General features: G+C 35.1%; 1 protein-coding gene across 1 annotated transcript; it reads left to right on the top strand.

The window, feature by feature from the left end:
• Positions 1-9,538: 9,538 nt before the first annotated feature.
• On the top strand, positions 9,539-13,456 carry LOC120351612. The gene has a single exon (XM_039429474.1). It carries the CDS (start codon positions 9,539-9,541, stop codon positions 13,454-13,456), a length of 3,918 nt encoding a protein of 1,305 aa, XP_039285408.1.
• The last annotated feature ends 14,356 nt before the right edge of the window (positions 13,457-27,812 follow it).

Raw genomic sequence — 27,812 nt, 5'->3', positions numbered from 1 at the left:
CTAATAAGGGGCATACATCTGAAAGAATTCTGTCTCTGAATCCAACCAACCATATACTAATGTACCATAGCTAATATTTTTCTATTTGAAACAGTCTACATTATTTCAAATATTTTCAATACAAGGGTTCCCAAGAATTTTGTAGAAAGAAAGCTGACAGTTGGTGACAATGTTGAGGAATGGAGAAAGAAGAAAATACAGAATTCAACATTTATTATTCAGCATTTATAATAGTTGCAATTCAAAGTTTTATCAAAATTATATAAAAAACCGCGGTTTTCTCAAAAACCGCTCCAACGATTTTTATCAAGCTCATAATATAAATTGACATTGGTAAGCTCATCACCTGCCACAAGTACCATATCTGTGAAGGTGCATACAGATATAAGCGGCGTGAACATGAACAATTCACTTTTAATCAGCTGACTATATCTGTATTTTCACAGAAACGGAAAGATACAGATATAAAAAGCTTGGCATCAGCTGTTTTGGATTAAGTGGCGTGAACATGAACAATTCACTTTTAATCAGCTGACTATATCTGTATTTTCACAGAAACGGAAAGATACAGATATAAAAAGCTTGGCATCAGCTGTTTCGGATAAACACGTTAAGTCGTCGGTCCCGGCTGCCTAAAAAGCAGTCATTAGGTCATGTCAGAGGCCCTGAAATTGATCAGTTGCGACCTGAAAACTCTGACACCAGACCTGAGCCAGCCAGGTCACTTAACATTATTATTATTATTAGCTGATTAAAATTGAATTGCTCATGTTCGCGGCGTGTATATCTGTACACACCTTAAGAATTGCAGGTGCTCCGCCCCATCCATATAAATTTTTATTTTCCATTTCTAATTGCTGAGCGAGCCGAAGGTGAATGAAGCTCTTATAGATGAAATTGTTATTATTTGTTGGGATACTCCTCCTAGACCGTTCGACCAATGGTCATGAAATTTTGCAGAGATATTAAGTTCGACATGGTGACTGCCACTAGCAAATAATATTCTTAATCCGACTTCAGGACTTCTTATTGATTTTTAATTAATTCAGGAAGGTTATTGTGTTATCTTTATTTAAAAAAGTATGAAACATTTTGTCCAATATCCTTTTCCACTGAAACTTCGAGGTCAACATTTGAAGTCCAAGACTTAAAAACCAGAAAATACTTTAAGCCACATTTACACCAAAGTTGTTAACAAAATGCTAATAACTCAATCCTTATAGATTCTATTAGACTGAACGGAACTTGACAAACTCATATGATCATCATGTGTAACTATGATAAGTTATGTTCAATCTGATAAAATCTATAAGGATTAAGTTATCAAGATATTGTTAATAACTTTGGTGTAAATGCAGCTTGAGAGCATTTATGTTATTATATGGAATTCTAAATAATAATATTCATGCCAGATTTCAGCAATTTGAAAAATTGCCATGTTCCATGCAATAGAACAAGACTTCTTGGTGAAAAAATCTTGTGAAAAATTATGCTGCTCAATTGATGATTAAATTATTATTTTTGAGCTCTACCAACTCTTTCTTCTTTCAACTGTTTCTTATTTCTTTGTGTAAACATATTTTTCATACCCCTTTTTATACCCCTTCACTTACTTACCTGAATCTAACTAAAATATTGTTCTCTTCTAATCTTATTAGTTATACTGAATCGTTGTGAATATTTAATTAAGTTCGTTATTATTTTCTTTTGTTTTCCTTTTTAATTGTAAAACTATAATTATTATATAACTACACGGACACAGACACGTAAGGACAGGACATAATTCACTCTGATGGACAGTATTACAAGAGGCTGTGGTTTTGAACTGCGCGCGAGGTCTACTGTTCATTGAACTACTAGTCAGCTGATCAATTTCAAAATAATAATATATCACAATGTGGTAAGTTAAATCCAAATTCATATCACATATGGATTTCAAATCATAGTCCTAAACCGAGGTTCATTGTGATAGTGGTTTATTACAATAAGGCTTTGAGCCAAGTTTGCTCAAACCTCTGTTCACACGACACCAACTTTAACACAAACCTTTATTATAAACTAAACCATTTATAAATATTCTATATGAAGTCTTTGAAGTGTTTATAAACTTGAGATGAATAGTAACTCAAGCCTCCTCCTCCTCCTACTCCTTCTCCTCCTCCTCCTTGACCTCCTCCTTCACCTCCTCATCAACTCCTCCTTCTCCCCCACCTACTCCTCCTCCTCCTCCTCCTCCTCCTCCTCCTCCTCCTCCTCCTCCAACTACTCCTCCACCTCCTCCTCCTCCTCCTCCTCCTCCTCCTCCTCCTCCTCCTCCTTCACCTCCTCGTCCCACTTCTCCTCCTTCTCCTCAATAATAATAATCAAGAATACTGTTTATCAAGTAAAGAGTGAATAACTATATCTATTACATTACTATAGAGTAAATAAGATAATTATTATCCATTAAAAAATCTTCCTTGATTTTAAGTATTTTCGAGAATTGACCTCGCATATATTTAATTTGAGGGTGCTGAATCCGAATCTGAAATCACGAATTCTCTATCTTCATTTTGAAGCGATTCAGGTTTTGATGGATAGATGAGACATAATCAGTTCCTAGAAAAATTGATGCAAACCTGGCTGAGATTGATAAAAAGCACAAACCTCCAAACCTCAATAAATTTCATCATATCATAATAAATTTCACAGGTATCAAATATATATATATATATCTCGACATATGAAGCTTCATAAGTGATGAGTCTCATGGCAGATTGGGTTGTAAAGCCAACCTAACTTGAGTGGACTGTATGGTGTGAGAGACAGAATTTAATAAAAGAACTAATACTTGTCTAGTTCTTGCACCACAGACCCAACAAAGTGCCAAATTGAAATTACAATTGCTATACAAATTGTAATTAACTCTGGAAGCTAGAATGTTTGAATAGAAATGTAACAGTAAACCTAAAAAATGTAATAGTTCTAAGTTGATACCTGTGATAATGATTTTTCTAAATAAAGACAAAGTTGTACAGAAACAATGACTGATTTTATTTTGCCTTTTTGTCATAGGCTTAGAATAGTTCACAAACAACAAAATGTTTACTGATGATGGAGATATAAAAAGAGCTGATACAATAATACAAATGATTATGGATAAGTTTTCAATGTAAGTTAATATAATTTGAATACAGAAGAATGTAGCTTGAATAGTTTGATTTCTACAAATAACTGAATTGAGAAATTTAATGGACCTGAATTAATATATTTATGAAGTCAATAATTCAATAGATAAGCAATTGTCTGTGAATTCACTTTCACTGATTCTTAAAATTATTGTTCCTGAAAAAATGAATGACAAAAAAGGCTAGAAATATTACACAGTATTGATGATTAGAACCAACCATGGATCATCAATAAATTCAGAATAAATCTCAACAAATCATAACAGTACTTCATATGATGTGAGAGTACACCAGAAGCAACTTGGCTAATGTGTAGAACAGAGCAATGACAGCTATACTGTCTGAATTGAAATGATTGATAATTAAAGTGAAAACGTTGAAAATTCCTAGAATCATAAATATACAGAATTACTAAAATGTGACTTCAAATACTTGAAGTGGCAAAATTGTTGCACAACAGACTTCCAATGTTGTGGTAAAAGGAGAAAGAGACTCATAAAAAAGGGTAAGTAAAAGTTTCAATGTAGCAAATAAGTAGCAATTTAAAAACAGAATTGAAATATGAATATTAGAAATACCTCTGTGTAAAATGGGCCAAAGAATAAATCTAAAAATATTAAAAGTGACAAAAAACTCATCTGATAAACAATTGTTGCAAGTCAGGCCATCTAACTTGTTCCTGGGAGGGTGCGTGAGACACACACCAGTGACTCGGACCTGGACAGGCAGCAGGGCACCTTGGATGCAATCAGTGAGAGAAGGGGAGACCAATGAGAAGGACACCAAGGACCGATGAAGCAGAACTCTGACGACCGATGAGATGAGCTCCGTCGACCGAAGAGAAGAGCACCGAAGACCAATGAATGACCTCAGAGTGGATACACAGAATCCAGGGTGGACTGACACATGGAATTTGTGATTGTAGTTGAAATGGCACGGTGCCAAAGTTCAGAACATATACAAAATGTGAGGTAGTGGATGCAGTTAGCACAACTAGAAATGTCCATGAAGATGGTGAAAATAATTTGAATTGAATTGATACAGTTGAAAACAATTTGAAACAGAAAGTTCTGAGCACATATAATAAGCCAGATCACTGGATGCACACAGAAATTGCACACGGGCAAGAATAGAGTTTATAAAACTTGAGGTTGGCAGCAAGGCTACTTTTCTGATTGGTTGAGAACTGGGTTAGTATATACCCACAAGATCTAGAATCTTGGAACTAGAAGAGCAGCGGATATTCAATCCTGATGCTGAATGTGGCAGACACGGTGTCCTGATGCAGAGAGAAGTATTGTGGCCTAAAAGTCACTGTGACTTGTAACCGAACCAATCAAAGTGCCAAGAGAGAGAAGATTGAACTTACATTCAAATACTCACAAATACAATTTTTTAAAGTTCATAATAATTTATGACTGCAGGAAACATTTGAATTTTGAAGATAGAGTTTGTGGAAAATTTATTCTGCATTTTTAAAGTTGAACATGAGGTGACACAGCACTAACAGGTTAGCTTTAGAAACGACGAAGATATTTTGGAGAGAAAAAATCCCACAGAGAAACTTATTTGCTGAAAAAATCCCACAGAGAAACTTATTTAATGAATAGGAGAACTTGGAGAACACCTTAAAACATTAATTTCAGGTGAAAAGATAAAATTGCTACATATTTGAAGAAATGAAAGAGAGCCTTGAATAGGCAACTTTCGTGTGTGTAGACAGGAATGGAAGTTTCTATGAACCAAGCCAACTATGGAAGTTGGAGTAAAAGGGAATAAAAATGACACAGAACCAATGCAAAATGGCTCGAATAATTGCAGAATAAGACGAAAACTGCAAAATAAAATACTAGAACAATGAAATGAATAAAATACATCAGAAAATCACATCTTAAAATCAACAAAAAATAGAAGTAGACAAAGTGTGTGAGTGACAACTAACATTAACAAACAACTAGCGTCAGAGCGGACAACTTACAAACTAAAGGAGCTTGACGCCAGAATGCAAAGGCCAAAGTCTGTATGACTGAGTTTTTACAATAAGTAAGTGATACATTATTATTATTGGGTCGATTGAATGAAACCTAGAATCAAGCGACTAGCACCTAGTCATTACTTCTTCCTATATTATTGATAAAATTTTGTTGTTTTGAATTAAGTGGTAGTACTGTACTATAGCAGAGACAAAAAGATCATGCGCTAATATTTTCTGTATGATGTAAACAGCATGAAAATGATTTGTGGAAATTGGAACGTTGCGAAATACGTACCGTATTGATCAACGTTGTCCACAGATAAATAAGAATAGATAATTAATCGATAAATTATCATCAAAATTATTGGTATCCATTTCAATACTTTTTTGCACAAGCAAAGCTAGTTTCGAGCACTCATAAAATTCCTGGTTCCACCTAGGCCCAGTTAGTGCTAGCCAACCTCATTCAACCGATTCCAAATTGGAATTAGCAACTGCTCTGGGTTTTATTCAATCAATTTATTTTCAGGCACTCTATATATTTATAATAGTTAGATGAAAGTGCAAAATGACAATGATTCATTCACTCACTTTCTCACTCATAATCAACACAACTAAAAATCTACTGGACCAAATAGGCTCAAATTCAACATAGTTGGCCAACTAGAGGCGCTCTAAGAACAGATTTGAAAAATTTCCAGAGATTTTTCCAGAGAGGCACCCAAGAACAGCATTTTTCCAGCGTTTTCTCAGCTATTTCAAGAACTAGTTGGCAAAAAATGTTCAAATTTGATACACAGGCTCTGCTGAGGTACCGGTATGAAAATGTTGTATTGGTAGGGTTTTGAAATAACGCCCAAGTTCCGACCAAGATCAGCGCTTTTCGAGCATTTTTCCTGCGTTTTCTGGGTGGAGCCCACTGGCTAAACAGATGAGGTGAGCAAAGCGAGCCTTGCGGCTAGTTCAATATGAATTCATAGTTAAATTCGAGTTTTTCTTGAATATTCAATTAAAGTAGATAGGCTGTCCATGATATTAATAGATAGAGGATGCCTTCTGGTGTATTTTATTCTCTGTTGCTCATAGTGCCATGCGATGTTGTAACATCTAATCATTGACACACAAGTATAGATCCCCACTGATAGTTCATGTTCATCTTATCTTAAACTCCTATATTATAAATTGACAATAATTGATTCTCTTCAATGTTTGATTCCATTACGAACTGCTTGTTAAATAATCACTTTGAACAATTAATTACGACATAGCAGTCAGGTATTTTTATAAATAAAAGCTATTAGCTTCTACTTACATTAGTGTAGCGCTTTCAGACACTAGTTCCTTCATCAACACTGGCTGTCACTTCCGTTGTTGACAACATATGGTTATTAAGCAGCGCGGGTTGTGGGAGTGGCGGGAATTTTTGAACTGTTGGCGGCGGGAGTGGCGGGAATGTTTGAATTTGTGGATTATTGGAGTAGGAGGTTGAAGAGGCTGTGTGATTTGAAGTTGGTTTGCTCATTAAGGATGTTGTGGGGGTCTCTTTTAGTGTGTTTATATATTTCAAATTGTTCCAAGGTGTTTAGTTCAGGCCCTTTGTTTCTGATGTGTAGAATTTTTAAATTTGTGGCTATGTCTGTGTAGGTGTGATTGTTTCCTATCAAGTGGGTAGCAAATGCTGATTCGGGGTTGTTGATGTGTTCTTTGAATCTTTTTTCAAATGAACGGCCGCTGTGCCCAAGGTAGTATTTTTGGCAATTTGAACAGTTGAGTTTGTATACCCCTGGGTTTTCATATAAGTTTTGTTTCTGTTCTCTTGTGGTTAGTAAGTTTTTGATTTTGTTTTTTGTTTGGAATGCTATCTTGAATCCTGCCTTTTTTAAATTATTTGCTAAACTGTTGGACTTTGAGTTTATGTATGTTAGTGTTATGAATTTGTTATTTTCAGTGGTGGGCTTTTGAGTTTTTCTTTTCATTTTCTGTTGGATTCTGTCTATAAGTAGTGGATCATAGCCATTAGTTTGGGCCAAGAATTTTATTGTGTTGAGCTCTGTACTGTAATCTTCTGTTGATAAGGGGATGGTGTTTAGTCTATGGATCATTGTTTTGAAAGCAGCATGTTTGTGTTGAGTGGGGTGATTGGAGGTCTGGTGGATAAGGGTGTCTGATGTAGTTGGTTTTCTGTATATTATGTTGAAGCTGTGCTGATTGTTAATATTTTTTGTGATTGTTAGATCTAGGAAGTTGAGTTTCTTTTCTGTTTCATACTCTGCTGTGAACTGGATGTTTTTGTCTATTTTGTTTATGTGAGTACAAAAAAGTTCACATTGTCTTTTGTTTCCTCTGTATAATAGAATGATGTCATCAACGTATCTGTGCCAGTATATGATGCTTTTTGAATGTGTGTTATTTTTTATGATCTTTGTCTCTTTAAGGTCTTGGAGGTATATCTCAGCAAATATGCTAGAAATTGGGGAGCCCATTGTTGTCCTTCTGATTGGTGGTAGTATTGTTGGTTGAATGTGAAATAATTTTGTTTAGTTATTATGTGTAAACTTTCTATTATTTCATTGATCATTTCTGGTGTTGTTTGTTTTTGTTGTAATTTCTTCTTAATTATGTCTATGGGTTTTTGTACTGGGATGTTTGTGTACAGGTTTACAATGTCAAAGGAACAGAGTGTAGAGTTATGGATGAATCTTCAATTATTTTCGCATTCTTCGAATTTCTCAAGGTTGAGGTTAGATGAATCGAATCAGTAGCGCAAGCATCGACTATCGAAATATCGATCATTAACCATCATCAATCATCGAGATATCGACTATCGACTATCGATTTTACTGAAACATCGACCTAGCCTCAAAATTTTGTTTACAAAATTATTTTTTGAACTGTTTTTGAATGTTATTTCGCTGAAATGGCCGAGGTACTCTTGCTCAACAAGCTAAAACGCACTCAGCTGTCGCTTTGCGCTTTAGCCAACAAATATGAATTTGAAATACCGATAAAATTATGCGATTATTATTTGGACTTAAACAAAAAATTTGAAAAATTAGCTGATGATTTTAACAACCTACAACGTGATGAAATGCCTTTAGCTACTTTGACCGAATTCGATAACGTTCAAAAGGAATTTCAAGACACTTTTGATCAAATTAAATTAAAAGAAGAAGTAAATACCTGCACTCCTACTGAATCTAAAGCGTCAAATTTTATCAAGCCGCAATTGTCCATCCCAGTATTCTCTGGAGACATGGAGCAATGGGCTTCCTTTAAAAACGTATTTGAAGCGGCTGTACATAATTGCAAAGACTTTTCAAATGATGAAAAATACTATCTACTTGTATCCTATTTACGTGGAGACGCCTTGTGCTTAGTTCAAAACTTTGCTGACACTGAAAATGCATACAAGCTTGCCTTCGAAAGTTTGCATAACTGATATGACAACAAACGCTATCGAGCTTATGCCTTATACAGCAAAATCACAAACTTTCAGCCGAAGGGCAGTCTTGTTGAAGTACTTAGACATTTTGCCATTGAATTAGGCTCAGCTAAGCAATCACTATTTAATTTGAAATTGAACCATGCTGATTTCTTAATAACAATGATTTGCCTTCAGAAATTGCCTAACGCTGTAAGAGCCAAATTTGAGAATTCTTTGGGCCCTGACGACTTACCTGCTTTTGACCACCTGATGAAATTCATTTCCAACCAAGAAAAATCGCTGGAGGTAACCGCCATCAATGAGGTGAGCAAACAGTTATCTAGTGCTAGTTACACCGCTATACCAACCGCAAAAGTGAAGACTGAAGATCATTCACAAGTAGTAAAACCGCAATTTACTGAAAACAAAAGTGGCAGCAATCTGTGTGTACTATGCAACATTCCTCATCCATTGTACAAATGTGAGCGCTTTAGGAAGGAACCTATCAACAAACGAATGGATATTGTCAAGCAAAACCGCAGATGCTTTGGATGCCTCGGGTCCCACCTCAAAGCCAAATGCAATTCACTGTCCTCTTGTCGTGCATGTAAATCAATCCATCACCATACCCTGCTATGCAAAAATAATGAGAGTTCACAATCCTTTTTAATTGCTGAACGCCGACCAGATCGCTACCCTTCTGGCTCTCATAATAGGCCTACCATATCTAGTTACCAACCAGCTTCCACCTCTGGAGGTGCTAGCTGTCGCTCCCCGCCACCAGGATTTGAACCAATGTCAACACAGCGGTTTACCGATGACATACACTCATCACAATATGTAAGTAATTCATGTTGTACCGATTCGAGAATCCCGCAAAACACGGCCAGTCCCTCACGGTCTTCTTCGTCACCTTTTGGCACAGCGCCTGTGACCAATATCTCAACCCCAACCCGCAGTTCATCCACCGGCATGCCGGACACCTTCAGTGGCTGTGCACAAGTGAAAGCTGTACACGCTTCTGCTTTACTGGGCACCGCTATCGTTGCTGTTGTTGATCAATACAACCGATCACAATTACTACGTGCTGTATTGGATTGTGGCTCCATGAGATCGATTATCACTACCCAAGCTGCCCAGCAACTTGGTATCACCATCATGCCCGCACGCATTCAGATTAATGGTATCTCTGAACAAGCGACCGCTTTAAAAGGTACCACTCATTTGACACTGCTATCTCGACCGCAGTTTAACACCTTTCTCCAAACTGAAGCCCTTGTCTTAGAGCAAATAGCTGGTGACCTACCCGCTTTTCCAATCAGCAGTGAGCTCAAAACCTCACTTTCACATTTGGATCTCGCTGACCCTGGTTTTGACCAACCCAATAGGATAGACCTCTTGATTGGAGCTGACATTTATCCTAATGTATTTGTTTCTTCCGCCAATGCTATTATACCAGGAAATCCCGCTGCCTTCGCCACTATATTTGGCTATGTTCTGAGTGGAAAGCTAAATATTGAGGACTCGCCTGCTCCGCTTCATCAGATGCAACTTATCTGCACCATGTTTGCCAGCAAAGAACCGCTTGCTGAGGTCATGAACAAGTTTTGGGAGACTGAAGATGTCCAAATAAATGCGAAACTCTTATCACCTGAAGATGAACTCTGTGAACAGCTCTATGAGTCCACTACCTACCGCAATGATGAAGGCAGATATGTAGTCACACTCCCCTTCAAGCCTAGCGCGCCTGTTCTTGTTTCAAACCACAAGCAAGCTTATCGAAGTCACCTTGGATTATTAAAACTAAAGAAGAAATACGACAACTTCATGACAGAATATCATGAGCTTGGCCATTTGGAACTTGCCAAATCCGCTTCTGACTATGTGATTCCACACCATGCAGTTTTTAAAAATAAGGACCCCACTCAGAAAATCAGGGTGGTGTTTAATGCTTCCAGCAAGGATACCAATGGGCATTCACTAAATGAGAATTTGTTACCAGGGCCAAAACTGCAGTCCAATATTATTCAAGTATTGACCAAATTCCGCACTTACAAGTACATTGTCCTTTCTGATTGCAAGCAGATGTATCGCCAGATTTTGTTAAGGCCTGAAGACTGCCGTCACCAACATGTTTTTTGGAAACCTAATTATCATGAACCTGCAAAAGAATTTGAACTTAAAACCGTAACCTATGGGCTTACTTCCAGTGCTTATTTAGCGCAACGCACATTGCAACAACTTGTCAAGGATGAAGGAGAAGCATTCCCTCTGGCAAGTAAAGTTTTAACAAGTCAAACTTATGTTGATGACCTGCTGGGAGGAAGTAACAATTTTTCTGAAGCACAAACGCTTATTTCTGAACTGATTGAGTTATTGTCGCTTGGCTCCTTTGAACTTCGGAAATGGAACTCTAATACTCCTGAATTGATCGCTAACTTGCCTGCAGAATTTTTGGAAAATCAAGATTGTATGTTTGATGACAACGCTACTGCAAAAGTTCTTGGAATTGTCTACAGCCCGCTCGCGGACAACTTTCGCTATTTCATTTCTCCTTTTAATGGGCAAATCACTAAAAGAACCGTTCTATCATTCATCGCTCGAGTCTACGACCCCCTTGGGTGGCTCACTCCTCTCATAATGCTGTTCAAGCTATTCATGCGCACGCTGTGGTCTCAGCAATTAGCTTGGGACACTGAGGTTCCAGCCTCACTTCGAGCTCATTGGGAGCTGATTACCGCTGAAATTTCCCGTTTGGACAATGTTGTAATCCCACGTTTACTCGCCTGTAACCGCTCTACTACCCGGCTGCTTGGATTCGCCGATGCCTCCGAAAAGGGGTTTGCTGCTTGTATATATATTCATGAAGAGACTGAAAATAGATATGTTAACTGCCGTCTCATAGCCGCCAAAAGTCATGTCGCCCCGCTGAAAACTATGACAATTCCACGCCTGGAATTGATGGGTTGTTTGCTGCTTGCTCGTTTACTATCCGCCATCTTACCTACGCTGTCCGAATATGATTTACAAGAAATTCGACTCTACACCGATTCCAAGACTGCCTTGGATTGGATCAACACACCCACATACAAATTGCAGATTTTTGTTGCCAACAGAGTACAGCAAATTACTCAGTTAACAAAACTTGAGTCATGGCATCACGTTACTTCTGCTAACAACTGTGCAGATATTGCTTCAAGAGGCTTGACTCCCGCTGAAATTGTCTCCTGCCATGATTGGTGGCACACTACCAATGCGTTTCGTTGTCTCGCCACTGACTTTCCCATGTCCAATCATCTTGTTTCCAACATTGTACCTGAGATGAAAACTAACCCGCTGTACATTCTCGCTACTGTTGAAGAACCAATTGAGAATCGTTTGTATACTGCTATAGAACGTGTATCCAAATTTGGAAAGCTATGTCGTATTTTTGTCTACATACTAAGATTTGTCAACCGCATCAAACCAGCCCGTTATGAATATCGCTGCAAAATAGTCAAACAGATTGAAACCTGTGAAACGCCTGCCTCAATTGACACCACCGCCTGTGAAGCTGAAATAGCTAGAAAACTCATTGTTCATGTTGTGCAACGGGATAAATTTCAGAAGGAAATAACAGAGTTGAAAGCTGGAAAATGTCCTAAGCATCTACTAACGTTGCAACCGTACATTGATGATTACGATTTGATACGCTTATCTGGTCGTCTTGAGCACGCTCCGATTTCTAGTGAAGCTAGAAATCCATTATTGCTGCCGAAAAATGAGCATGTATCCTCACTCATCATTCGACACATACATCTTCAAAATTGTCATGCCGGTCCCCGCACCACACAAGCAGCTGTTTGCCAACAGTATTGGATAATCTCTGCCCGCAATCAAGTTCGCCGCATAATACATCAATGTGTCATTTGTAACCGCTTTTGCCGCACCAACCTACAGCAACGTATGGCCCCGCTACCTGCTGAACGAGTCACCGCCAATAGACCATTCAATTTAACTGGCTTGGACTTTGCTGGTCCTTTCTCATGCAAAACATCTTTATTGAAACGCACACAAACAACAAAAGGTTATCTGTGCATATTTGTATGTTTGACCACCAAAGCTACTCATCTAGAGTTCCTGTCCTCGATGTCTGTCAACAACTTCATCGCCGCTCTACACCGATTTATTGCCCGCAGAGGTGCGCCGCACACTCTGTTTTCAGACAACGCTAAGACTTTCACATCCGCCACAAGAAAAATGTATGAGTTGGAAAAACTCTTGAAGACGATGCCCTCTGAAGTGAAGTGCTTTCTGTCTAACTACGGCATAAACTGGAAGTTCATTCCCCCTTATGCTCCGCATCAAGGAGGCATATGGGAAGCCGCCGTCAAATCCGCCAAAACACTGCTACACTGCTGTATTGGGGACACAGCTCTTACATACGAAGAGTATGACACCATTTTCGTTGGAATTGAAAGTATTCTAAATAGTCGACCGCTTACAGAATTGTCCTCTGAACCTGCTGAAGCTGCCTCCATGCTCACTCCCGGGCACTTCCTAATTGGTAGACCTCTTACCGCACCACCGCAACCCATAGAGACGAAGGAACTATTGGTCGCACGCCGCTGGAGACTTACAAACCAAATGACCCAATATTTCTGGAATCGCTGGTCCAAGGAGTACCTATGCACCTTGATCAATCGCACAAAATGGAAAACCGCTGAAAGAAACTTGCAACTTAACGATTTGGTCATAATCAAATCTGTCAACACCTCTCCTCTCAGCTGGCCGTTAGGCAGGATTATTGCGCTACACCCTGGTAAAGATGGACTAGTACGTGTAGTCACTATCAAATGCGCATCTGGGAACATTGTTCGAGACATACGCAAAGTTCACCGCATCATTTGAAACCTTCTACAAGTTACCGCACACACCGCATGAAGACCGCCTTGCTCACATCCGTGAGGATTGTTATTGTCTACACCGCTGCTACTGTCTACACCGCCGTTCCTGTCTACACTGCTGTTTCTGTCTACACCGCTGCTCCTAGCTACACCACTGTTCCTGTCTGCGCCACCTTTCTGGTCATTTGTGCAACGCTCTCACTGTGTATTGTCACCGACTCGCTGGAGATTGTTTCCACCGCTATGAAAAACTGTTCGTTTTTGAGGGGGGGGTATGTTACCGCCAATATAACTTCGGCAGTTTCCCTCTTATATCTGTCGGTAAGTTGGCTGTGTGTTTTGAATCAACCACGCTCACCCATGGCCATCTAACATGCCACTGCCATCAGCCGCAATGATAGCGCCAAGCCCATTGTAGATGGCACTGCTCTCTCTCTCGGCTTGTTCCACTCCCCACTTTTTCTTCGCCCGTTCCCGCTTTGTCAAGATGGCTTGTTCTAAAACGTGCACTAACGCTACCAATTTTTCCTCCCTTTGAAAGAACTTATAAATGTACGACCTCTTCGCTGCGACATGGGCCCATGTTTTCCCCCCAGCCAGTGCAAGTGATTTCTTATTACAATAACGTGCTACCGCCTACCCGAACGAGAAAACCGCTGTTACAGTCCACTGCAAACCCGCCATCCTTGTACGAGAAGCTTCTTAAAGGTAACGACTTTATTTTGAGCTACTAAGTAACGTGATTTGAAGCCCATTACATTGGCTCTAACAATGTGGAAATTATCATTTATATTAAAGCGACAGAGTAATTTTTGAATAGTTATTTTCCATTTCAAATGGGATAACCAATGAATCCTAATGTAATAATTATTCTTGTGAAAGAAATATTTAGCTGTATCCATAATTTTTACCAACTCTGCACTAGTGACACCCTGGGTTGGAGAACTCACTCATGAAATGTTGTATTGTAATTTTTGAAACGCGCAACTTTTAATTATACAGAGTTGATTAGAATTATGAAAACAGCTAAATATTTCTTTTACAAGAATTATTTGAAAGGATGTTTCATTGGGGATCATATTTGAAATGAAAAATTACTCTTTCGCTGTAACATCTTTGTCCCTCATATGAATCGAAATTCATTTTTTTTAAATGAGAAGATGTTCATATGATACATGATTTCAATACAGAGTTCCAAGAGAAAACCGCACATTGATATCTCAACCCGTATCAATTTTTTGATGTAAAAGTTGCAAATTAGCCAGCTGAAATCATGTGTCAGCCCAAGAAGGACTGTCTGTGTGACAGCTCTAAATAGCCCCAGCTGATGTTATGAATGAATGAATGGAAAAACTGCAGTAATTGCATGCAATGAATTCTTCAGCTGGCTTAATGATAAATCACAACAAATGTTTTTCTTGAGCAATTTCAATGTTATTTGTTATATCCTGAAAAAGGACGAAGGAGTCGGTAAATTTTGTTGTCCAACGAGCTTGAGCTGTAAAAAGAGTCAAAGAGTATGTATTCATAATTTGAAGTTCATTGATCAAATCTTTCCAAAGTTATTGTTGAACATACACACAGACGGACAACGACTTTGGCCTTGAGTTGAGAGTAAAAACTCGCTAATGCTCGATTAAATATTTTTTATGGATTCTATATGAATTTTCTAAATGCATTTTTATTGATTTGTATGTATTTTCTATATGCATTTTAGTGATTTTTACTATAATTATATAAATGTCCTAAATATTTATTGATAATCTACAGAAAGATGTGGTTCAATCAGTCTAAACATGACTGTGATGATATGATGTTAGGAACTCCTGACTCATAAACTAGGTAATATTACTGTGTTCATTCAAATAACTGATTTAAAAATAATTAATTTACATCTTTTCAGGTTGACCGTATCTCCAGAAGAGGTTGTAAAAATTAGGTGGATAGGAAATATTATTAGGATAGATCTGTAAATATTAATGTATTAATATATAAATAAATAAATTGCAACTTGAAAATTATGTAGAATAATATAAAGACTTTTCATTTCTATCATTAGAAAAAAAAAAACACCTTGTGTGACTAATTCGTTTCAAATTTTCGATGTAGTGTTTTTTCCTCACATGAAAAATCACTGTTGTTGGTTCTAGTCCAACAAGGAAAGTTCAGACTTGATCATTGTTGAAGCATTGTCCAGATGCTGCATTACAGATCTGACTCAACTAAATTTATAAAAATTATAATGTACAGCAGACAGCATTGGAATATTCAATAAATAGATTGAGATTCATAAGAAAATATGATTTTACTAATGTGAATAATAGTGCTTACTATGAAATTCATAAAATCTATCACTTTATTTTTTAATTACACAATATAATACAACTTGGATAGAATATAAAAATGAAAAATATAAATGAATGTTTAAATATATATAGCAATACAAATCTCAGTACCCTTTTAAATTATTTTATCACAACATGATTCGGATATTAAATATCATTTTCAAGTTTGAATATGAATCTGAATGTTTCAGACTTAAAAATGGCAATTAATATACGAATCATATTGTGATAAAATCATTTAAAAGGGTACTGAGATTTGTATTATATTACAAAAAGCCCTAAAGAAAAAGACAAATGAGTGTTTATATGTGATTGAGAAACTACTAGACCAATTATTATGAAAGTTTGGGAATATGTTGTGTGAATAAGTCTCAAGTCTAGTAACACACACATGAATTTTTGAACTTACTATTTTATGCCATCCTAATAAATTTGATTAAATTGAACAAAATTTGACAAACATATATTATTATGATGTGATCATGAGTTTGTCAAGCTCCTGGTAGAGTTTATGACGGAAAAAATTGTTCATTCAAAAATTGATGTGTGTGTAGTTAGACTTTGGACGTTCGATAAAAACTTGTTAGAATTTTGATTGTACAACCAAAACTTGAAGTAGCTTTTAGACACATTGATTTTATATCGTGGACATGCATTTTCAATTATTTGCTCCAGCTGCTTACCACCAGTAACATATTGCCATTTAAAAGCCAAAACATAAACTCCCACACATTTTCTTTTACCTTTGAACCAAATAAAATACAATCTATTAGGTCATGTCTATTTATGACTCGACTGCCTGTGTATCAGCCTGCAATGTAAAATGTCGCAATGCTGTGACAACGTCCCATGTTCATGAACATCACAATGTCCTACTTTTGTTTCTGTTTGTCTGGTAGGAATAGGCACTCGAAGATGTGAGACACTCCCTAAAGTAGGAACTTTGAATTTTACCCATTGAATAGTCAATATTGTAAATAAGGATATTTATTTAAAATAACTCTTATTTTTCTGAAATACAAAAGTTTTTTAAGTTGCCAGATTTGAAAAAAATGTCATAATTAGTTTGTGTTTTATTTCTAGTTCAAAATTTTTCTTAATAACTCAATATTTTCAAGTTCTGAGAGTTTATTGAATGTCATCATTCTATTATATTCGGTTTTTAATCAAATCAAATTCAAAATTTTTAGTTTTATTTCTGGATTGAAAAAAGGACTCAAATCAATTCAAGAGGATAGCATAACCTATCATTTTTATTAATTCATAACTCTACCTTCATTGTATTATCATTCATCCCATCATCATCACCTAGGCTTACAATACTTCTACAAAGTCGCCTTTGTAAAATAATAAATAATCAATATTAATGATTGATAATGCCGTGCTACCAATTTTTCCTTAAACGGTTGGAATAGCATTTAACACCTATCAACCTAAGGATAGTTGTCGGCTCCAATGAAATAGATTCTTGATAAATTGTGAATGGATCCATTGCCTATGAATGAGAAATCCAGTTTTCAGAGCAAATTAACTTATAATCTTCAGATGAATTTATACAAATACACAAAGAACTATATCTTAAGCCTAATTATTTTTAGAGTAACTACGAACTAAAATACTTATCTAGTTTACAGTTGAAAAACAGTGGCTATTGGCTTGAAGATACAAACAGCTAAATCTTAACAAAATAGAACACAAAAATTTGTATAAAACTCAATTTAAAACATTAATAAACGAAAATGATTCAGAGCAAAATTCCACAACAACACTCGTAGCCAGCCATTTTTCTAGAGAGGGCAGAACAGGAAAAAACCTAAGTTGCAAGTCACAAAGCCAACGCCTTGTTCAGTATCGATTTTTACAGACACGTCACCAGGAAAATTATAACTTACAAGTTTAGAATTCACATTCTACATCTGTTCTCAATAAAACTTTATTTTGAAACTATTATTTTAAATTTTTATATATATCTCGATTTAAATAAACCATTTATCTAGTAATTTTGTTAACCCTGCCTCGGTGACACCATGGAACAATGCAACAAACATTTACGATAATAAATTCTCCGTCAAAAAGTTTGTCCGTCTATTGATGACTCTGATATTTACTATAAAGTTCCCATAGATCTCGAATTGAAGATTCGATTCAAATGTGAGAAAAAATGTAATATTACAAATACCCCCCTCTTGACATAAAAAAATTTTACTGTTTGAAAATTTAAAGAAAAAAAATTACATTGACCCTAATGAAAATTGTTGAAATTTAAATTCGAGAACAGTAACAATTTTTTCTAGAAAAACATTACATGTCATCCAATAATATTGAAAATTATTATAAAAATTCATCAATAGCGTTTGTTATATGTTTCCAAACAATATTTCAAAATATAGAATATCAATATTACTTTTGATTTAGCTTTATAATTTAAAGGAAAATATCTCAACAGAAAGTTTAATATGTAAAGAATAGTTTTTTGAAATTGCACATAAATTTAATAGATAGAAAAATTTAATTTTTATTGCATAAAAAAAATTTAGTATGTTGAATAAAAAAATTATTATTATTATTTTTTTTTTAAATGAATTGATGAATTGTTACATTTAATTTTCACATAAAATTTCAATAAATCAAAAAATGTTCATTTCTTTCACTATTGACGCGGTTGATTTTATTGATGCACATTTTGGAAAACAGTCCGTTAAGGCACTCAGTATGATTTTCAGTTAAGTGTGACTCCAATGTGATGACGTTAAGTGTTGGGCTGATCTGGATGCACGTAGTGTTGGGCTGATACTTGTAGTCGACTGATGCATATCAAACTCGATACAGGTGACATCTCAGTTAGCATTGCTTCATGTTTGTAGTAGACGGCTGCATTCCAAACTCGATACAGGTGACATCTCAGTTAGCATTGCTTCATGTTTGTAGTAGACGGCTGCATTCCAAACTCGATACAGGTGACATCTCAGTTAGCATTGCTTCATGTTTGTAGTAGACGGCTGCATTCCAAATTCAATACAGAGTCACATAAATTTTGTATCATATTTGTAATTATACAATGTACATTTCAGGCTTGAAATGACAATGTAATTCGTTTTTTGGAAAAGAGATAGACGCTGCATACAGGATTAATTTAGGTGAGGATTAATTTAGGTAAGGTTGGTTTTTTGATATTTTCAGCTTTCAAGGTTTAGAGTTCTGCATACAGGAATAATTAGGAGAGGATTTTTTGAGTCAATTCTTTCATGATACTGTGACTGTTCTTCTGAATTCAAAGTTGTGAATGTGAACATGGATGGCAATTACCTCCAGGTAATGCAGTAGTGTTGAAGTTTGAGATACAGAGTCAGCAATAAGCATTGGCATTGCTATTGGCGTATGCTTTGGTGTCGGCTTTGGCATCGGCGTTGATATTGGCATTGGCGCAGGCATCGGCGTTGATTTTTGTTGTTGGCATCAGCATTGGCGCAGGCATTGGCGTAGCTATTGGCATTGGCATCAGCATTGGCGCAGATTTTGGCATTTTGGCGTAGTTATTGGTGTAGATATTGGCGTAGTTATTAGTGTAGGCATCAGCATTGATTTTGGCGTAGTTATTAGTGTTGATATTGGCGTAGTTATTAGTGTTGATATTGGCGTAGTTATTGGCGTTGGCATCAGTATTGGCGCAGATTTTGGCATTGGCGCAGGCATTGGCGTAGCTATTGGCATTGGTGCAGGCATTGGCATCAGCACAGGCATCGGCGTTGATTTTGGTGTTGGCATCAGCATTGACGCAGGCATTGGCGTAGCTATTGGCATTGGTGCAGCATTGGCGCAGATTTTGGCATTGGCGCAGGCATTGACGTAGCTATTGGCATTGGCGCAGGCATTGATATCAGCACAGGCATCGGCGTTGATTTTGGTGTTGGCATCAGCATTGACGCAGGCATTGGCGTAGCTATTGGCATTGGTGCAGCATTGGCGCAGATTTTGGCATTGGCGCAGGCATTGACGTAGCTATTGGCATTGGCGCAGGCATTGATATCAGCACAGGCATCGGCGTTGATTTTGGTGTTGGCATCAGCATTGGCGCAGGCATTGGCGTGGCTATTGGCATTGGTGCAGCATTGGCGCAGATTTTGGCATTTTGGCGTAGTTATTAGTGTTGATATTGGCGTAGTTATTAGTGTAGGCATCAGCATTGATTTTGGCGTAGTTATTGGTGTAGGCCGCAGCGTAGATGAGTCACACTAGTTCGAAAATCACCCAAATGTTCTTAACACTCTTCATGGCGTTCACTTGTTGCTGATTTCGAGATTCACATGATAACTATTTCAATGTTAATGTCTGTGCTGTACCTGTTATCTTAAAATGCTTATAAACTAAGAAGAAAAACTTGATTAGGCTATCCATACAATCTAATACACATGAAAATTATTTTTAAGTATTTATGAAATTGAAATTTGTTAACATCTTATTATACAGTCAGCAATACATAAATTGTGAAATATGGACATATCAATGATAAATTTAAAAAAAATTCATTTTCATCTATTCACTGTTCAAATATCAAAATTTAATCCATTCTTCAAAATAGAAATAGAATTTCATAACACCCTGTATCATTATCAAAATTGTAAAAAAAACATCAGATTATCACAACAAAAATTAATTTCAATACATATTTCAATAATTTCAGACAATTGGTCTTCTATTCACAATCATTTCATAATATATCTGCATTTCATTATCATTTAATATAACATTTCATTTATAGCAAGTTCATTTCACATTTATGATTTATCATTCAGGGTTTCAAAATTATTTAGTTTTAATTTTGTTCAAAAATTGTATAAAAAGCAAATTATTTAATATTGTTAATCATCGTTTGTTGGATACTATAGTTTATTTCGACTCTTCAATGTTCTAAACACAAACTACATTTCATGACAAAACTTTACTATCAATCATTAAACAAGAAATCATTCAAAACATCAATAATATTTTGCTTCAAAGGCAAACAATATTCATAAGTAATCTGCATCTATGGCAATCAACATAAGTAATCAACACAAAAAATATTATCTCATTACTGCCTCTCTAAGTCATAACCTCTGTTATTCCTTCTTTAGGCAATAATGGGTTTCCATCTCAAAAAACAATCACATACCAGCAAAATTCTAATCAACAAACCCCACTAAAAATTCTACATACACTCCAGCATCCATTTCAAACGATAATCAATCATATCAAAATTTATAGAACAAACAGTTTTAAAATTAAAAAAAAAATCAATTACAAAACACTTATTTCAATTAATAATATAACAAAACGTTTTAAATTGAACCAATTATTTTTTTAAAATAATTTAAAATTTAAAGACTGTATAATAAGTACAAACATTTCAAGATTATAATACAAAGATGATCAAGATGAATACTGGGTAAATAAGTTCCCTAAAAAATACAAACAAGAGAAAAAGAAAACTGGGTAAATAAATTCCCTAAAACAATACAAAGAAGAGAAAGATTAATTAGAGCCTATCCTACATGTCAGTACTGAACTTTCATGAGGAAGTATATTTAATAAAATATACTACTATGGAATTTTGTAAATTCCAAGTATGACTCTAATTTGTTATAATTGTGAGCTATCACTCCCACAAAAACAACTGGTGAAGGAAAAAATATGTTGACTATTGTGACTGGGTGGATAGTTCCTAGATGTCTGTAAGGCAATGTGATAGCAGACTCTAGTATCGGACCACAAAAACAAAAGTATGCAAAAGGTTTTACAAACATTTGTTGTTGCAGTCATAAGGTTTTTATATCGCAAACAAGTAGGTCAGATAATCGAGTCCAGCCGTATGTGGTTCACGCCCACACCTCTAAAAGAATCACACCTACTTGTCTACCAAAAATCCAAAGTATTGGACAGCAAAGAAAAAAATAAAATGCAAAATGGGTTAAAAGCCCAGAAGAAAACTATAACCTAATTACATATGGCTTATGGCACAATATGCAATGAAAGATGAGAACATGGGACATAATTGCTCTGAAAAACCTAATTACCTAATATGATACCTAAAAAAAAATAGACATGATTAAAATATGTAATACATGATGAAAAAATATACCGCAAGCAAACAATTATTTACACTACAATGGATAGATTTTAGAAAAGTTAAGTTTTATCAACAATTAAAGATTAGGAAAATAAGCTACTATTTCAACTTCTAATATTATTTCAGAAAAAATACAAATTTAAATGACTATGGACAAGATTGGTTAAGATATGCTTCATAGAAGAAATTTACTGAATATTACACAAAGACAGGAAAGAATCGAAAATTGAAAAGATTAAGGGCCAAGAAAATAGGCTACAGGAAAGAAAAAAGACACAATTATGGACTCTTACCATACACTGTGTAGCGATTATGCTATTCTGAATCCCGGCATAACACAGGATTCCTAATCATTGTGTGCTTTCTGATGGTATTTCTTCATCATATATTGATTGACTCTCACAATTTTACCTGTACTTATCTCTTCCAGTTTGAAACACCCTTTATTGAGATCATCTCTTATTATGTAAGGTCCACGATATTTAGGACACAGCTTGGCAGAAAACTTCTTCAGCTTGCTCGACAAAATGTAATTTCGAATTACAACTAGATCATCAACTTTGAATTTATACTTGGGTTTATTATGCATATTCTGTTTGAATCTCCTGATGACACCTCTATTCTTTATTCTGTACAGTATTCGTTTGTTTCTGATACTTTCTTCTTCAAGTTCAAACTTATTTTCTACAGGATATTTGATATACTTGAAAACAAGATGTGCCAATTTATGATTCATCATAAGCTCCATGGGTATGTGACCAGTCGATTCATGAAAATTGTTGTTGATGACAAATTCAACCTTATCAATATACTTGTACCAAATATTATGCTTATTTACAGGAACGTAAGTTCTCAATATGCGATTGACCTCTTTCAATGGTCTTTCACTAAGATTTGCCTGGGGATGATAAACTGAAATGTAGTAATATTTTATACCTAATCTTTCCATAGATTCTTTCCACAATCTGCTTTGAAAACAAGTACCATTATCACTGATTATATATTCAAATTTACCAAATTCATTTACATATTTCTCAACAACTTTTACTAAATTATGAGCGTTAGCCTTAACTATAGGATACAACTTTGTAAACTTAGTAAAGCCATCATGAATAATGCACATCCATTTGTACTTGCCACCTGGTAATTCTCCATAGACATCAATGAACACTTTGTGATGTTTTTTCTCAGAAATTATGGTATGCATTTCTAATAATTTCTTTTCATTTGATGTCTTTACAAGTTGACAATACTTACAGTATCTTATAGTTTTGGTAACAAGTCTGTAACAATCTTTTATGTAAAAAGTTTCTTCAATAAATTTGCATGTTTTTGATATACCTACATGACCTAATCTTTCATGAAATTCAACTATCAATTCTTCATACAGTGCTGAAGGCACACAAACTTTCCAAAAACTATTCTTTCCAGATTTTCTAGTGAACAAAAGATCATCATTTACTTTAAAAAATTTGTTGATATTCAAATTACCTGTCTCCAACTTTTCTCTTACATTTTTTAACCAAACATCATCTTTTTGAATTTCTTTGATCTTCTTTACTATCTCGATTAACTTGTTATCACTCTTAATGATATTCAATACCTTGAATTCATTGAATTTCGATTTTCTAAATTACCTTCATAATCAGTTCTAGAAATGATATCTGGCACAATGTTATCCTTTCCTGCTACAAATTCCCACTCAATATTAAAATTCTGTAATGCAAGAATCCATCTTCCCAAACGACCATGTCCTATCTTACATTTTTTTAAAAAGGTCAAGGCTTTATGATCTGTACGGACAACTATTTTTTGATTACCAAAATAATTTTGAAGTTCATCAAGCCAAATATACAGCTAAACATTCTTTCTCACATATTGTGTAATTTAATTCAGATTTCGTTAAGCTTCTGCTAGCATATGCAATGACACAGTGTTCCTTATCTTCACCTTCCTGAAATAACTCAGCTGCAATTCCTACATCACTGGCATCAGTGGCCAAAATGAAATTTTTGTTATAATCAGGATGTTTCAAGATCACACAGTCGATGAACCTATCTTTGATTTCTTGAAAGGTATCATTATCTTTTTCAGTCCAAATGAATTTATTTTTCTTGCATAGAAGATGCTTAAAACGATTTGTCAAGTATGAATAATTTTTCTGAAACTTTCTGTAAAAATTACAGAGACCTATGAATGACTGCAATTGTTTCAAATTTTGAGGAATGGGAAATTTCTGAATAGCATTTAGCTTAGAGTCATCTGCTTCAATACCATTTTTACTGATAATATAACCCAAATACTTTATCTTATCTGCAATAAATTTCGATTTATTCAGTTTCAACTTCAAATTACTTTCCCTCAACTTATTGAATAATAGTTCAATTCGACTGATATGTTGTTCAAGAGATATACTAGAAATGGCAAGATCATCAATATAAGCAATAGTAAACTCACAAACCTCTTCACCTAGCATTTTGTACAAGCACTTGATAATTCAGAACCACTAATATTCAATCCAAATGGTAGATGTGTATATTGATAAGTCTGTCCAAAAACATTGAAAGCTACATACTTTTTACTATCTTCAGTTAATTTTACCTGATTGAAACCTTGAGTGAGATCAAAACTGCTAATGTAGTTGCACTTATTGAAACGAATGATCAAGTTATCTATTGGTTCAGTTTCTGTAAAATCCCTTATTATGTACTTATTATTTCTCTTCCATCTAAACATAATCGAATTTCATTGTTTGGCTTTTTCACTACTACCATAGGGCTTGTATATTCAGAACTACCTGGTTCAATGATTTTCTGATCTAACATTTTCTTCAATTCTTTCTTGACTTGATCTCTATACTGATATGGAATCGGATAACTCTTCTTATCTAATTTCACATCATTTTTCATTTTAAGTTGACATAAATAGTCTTTTGCAGATCCAGGACTATCAGAGAAAATATCTTTGTTATTTTCAAATACTTCAATTAATTTGTTTACCAATTCAGGAGATTCATCGCTTAGCTGTAATCTTAAATTATCAATCTGCTGCTTCCATAAAGTATCAAACGTTTCTTGGTCTCTTACCATGTTAACATGAAAAAGTCTATTGTACTTCAAGGTATCCTTTTTTATAAATGGAAAACAACAATCTTTCAGTGATATCATATTTTGATTAAAATCAATAATTGCTCCAGCATCTTTTAAGAAATCACAACCCACCAAAATATCCACATTTAAATCTTGAACTATAAGAAAAACTATTGGCAATTCTAACTTACCAAAAAATACCTCTAACATAATCTGTTTATTATCTTCTTATGTCTCATACCAGTAGCTACAACTATACTTACATTAGGAGCTGGTACCAAGTTCAACTTGAGATTGTTTTTCTTCATTTCATCAACAAGTTTCTCATTAATTACATTTACCTCAGAGCCGGTGTCAATAATCATTTGATATTTCTTATTGAAAATTTGTACTTCTATTTCTGCTAAGTCATATCCAGTAGGTGGAGTATTCTCTTGTTCCTCCAATAGTTCATTAAAAATACAACCTATCATGTATGGTTCTTCTTGACAAACAATTTCAGATTTACTCATAGCTTCATCTACCTGAATTTCTGGAGTATGTACCATATTAACACTTGATGCTTTAATATGACTTTCTTGATAACTAGGCATTACTTCATTACTTAAATTCTTACAGCTATTTTCTTGCACATGAATTTGACTGATTAATTCTGGCTTTCTTACTTCAAATCTGTTTGAAGTTTCAGTTTCAAAATTTATTTTATTCATGTCTACAGTTATATCAAAATTTGACCTTTCCTTAACTGGGAGAGCAGGGCTGTCGTTTCGTCGTCCCATTATTAGTTTAAAGGAGCATTATGTCTTGGACGATTTGCATTTGTCTGATTTGAAGTTTGAGCAGGCATATAACCTGGCGGTGGTAGGCTGAAATCTAACTGGTAGTTGTTAGCTGGTCGATTTGGATTTGATTGATTTGAATTCCCAAGTTGATGATTTCTATTATCTCTGAAATTATGCTGAAAATTTTGATCTCTATGACCATTATTGTTTGGTCCATTTTGGTACCGTCGATTTTGGAAATAATTCCTACCTCCTTGATACTGCTTATTATTATCATGAAACATCACACCATTTGAATTCTGAGACCTATTTCTATCATCCCTATGTTCACTCTGATGAAAACTTATTGTTTTATTTTGACTTCCAGCTTGAGCATTGTTATGATCACGGGGCATTTGTCTGTTTACTTTGTAAGTGTCAGTATTGTCAAACTCATTCAACAAACAAATAAACTCATCACTAGTCTTAATGTTACGAATAATAGCAGCTGTAGATATGGTTTCATCAAAATGACCTTTCAAAAACTTGAAAATAGTATCTTTATCTAAGGCTGGAATTAGATTCTTAGCAATGTTGAAACGAGAAATATAATACTCAGTAAGATTCTTAGATAAGTTTGGCTTATATTTTCCAAATCTCAAATCATCTCTAGCAGATGACTGAATGTTGTCTGACCACATTCTAGCAATGAATTTCTCTTTAAATTCTTCAAAGTTATTTATATCAAAACGAATGAAAATCCACCAATCACGATGAGCAAAATTTGAATTAAAATTGTTTTCCAAAATACCCTTAATTTTGATCCAGTTTGTGATTTCATTTCTCTCAAGATACTCGGTCAAGTTTATTAAGAAATGCATTGGATTCTTTTTGTCAATTTGCATTTGGAATTCAAACCTATCGAAATTACTATTGTTACCAGTATGATTACACATCGGTTTTGTTGACATGTTAATTTTATTTATGTTTTTTCTAACCTCAGTTATAGCAGCTGTATTTTCTTGACAATCTATTTTCAAAGAGGATAATACCTTGATTTCCTTGTCTACTTTTTCGTTTAATTCTACAACCTCTTTTTCAACATGCTTAATACTTTCATTATTTTCTGCATTGATAGCATTTTGTGTCATATTTTGTTGCTCAACTATGATCTTATTTTTATTCACTCTTTCATTAACCTCACTGACCCTATCAGAAACTTGAATGATTTTGTTTTGCATTGATGTTTCTACATCTAACATTGATGTTTCAAGATCATTAGTTTTCTGCTGTAGATGACCTATTTCTTTGTGATTTTTACTTAATGTATCATTTATCTCTTTTATTTCCCCGCTTTGTACTAACCTGATCTAGTTTTATGCTAGCAAATTCTTGCTTCATATCATCAAACCTAGCATTTTGATCTTGTTTTCAAATTATCAATCTTAGCATTTTGCTCATCAATCTTGGCATTTTGCTCGTCAAACCTAGCATTTTGCTCGTCAAACCTAGCATTTTGCTCATCAAACCTTTGTGTTAGGAATGCTATAAGATTTATATCATTTTTAGCTCCTACCATACTTGTTTCATTTGATATTTCTACTACTTTCTCATGGATTGTTACATTTGAAACGTTTTCACTTACAGCTACACTATCGTTTGAGTCATTGTTTAAGGTTAGGTCTAAATCTTGTGATTCTTCATCTAAGTTTTGAATGTTCTCACTGGATAAAACTTCATTATTTTTATTGCCCTCCATCTTGCTACTGCGTAAAAAATATTTACTCATTAGAACCTGAACTTTCTTGAACCGATTTCCCACTCAGCAGCATCTCCCATTCACAATCTATCAAGATATCTATCCTACCAATAATTTTTTATAACCAGGGATATATTTTGTAGTTTGAGTCCCCACACCAGGGCGTACCATTTGCCGTGCTACCAATTTTTCCTTAAACGGTTGGAATAGCATTTAACACCTATCAACCTAAGGATAGTTGTCGGCTCCAATAAAATAGATTCTTGATAAACTGTGAATGGATCTATTGCCTATGAATGA

The sequence above is a fragment of the Nilaparvata lugens genome, chromosome 5, assembly GCF_014356525.2.
Source record: "Nilaparvata lugens isolate BPH chromosome 5, ASM1435652v1, whole genome shotgun sequence".
In the NCBI taxonomy this organism is placed as follows: domain Eukaryota; kingdom Metazoa; phylum Arthropoda; class Insecta; order Hemiptera; family Delphacidae; genus Nilaparvata; species Nilaparvata lugens.
The sequence above is the reverse complement of the archived record's forward strand: the minus strand, read 5'-3'. Positions and strand labels throughout refer to the sequence as shown.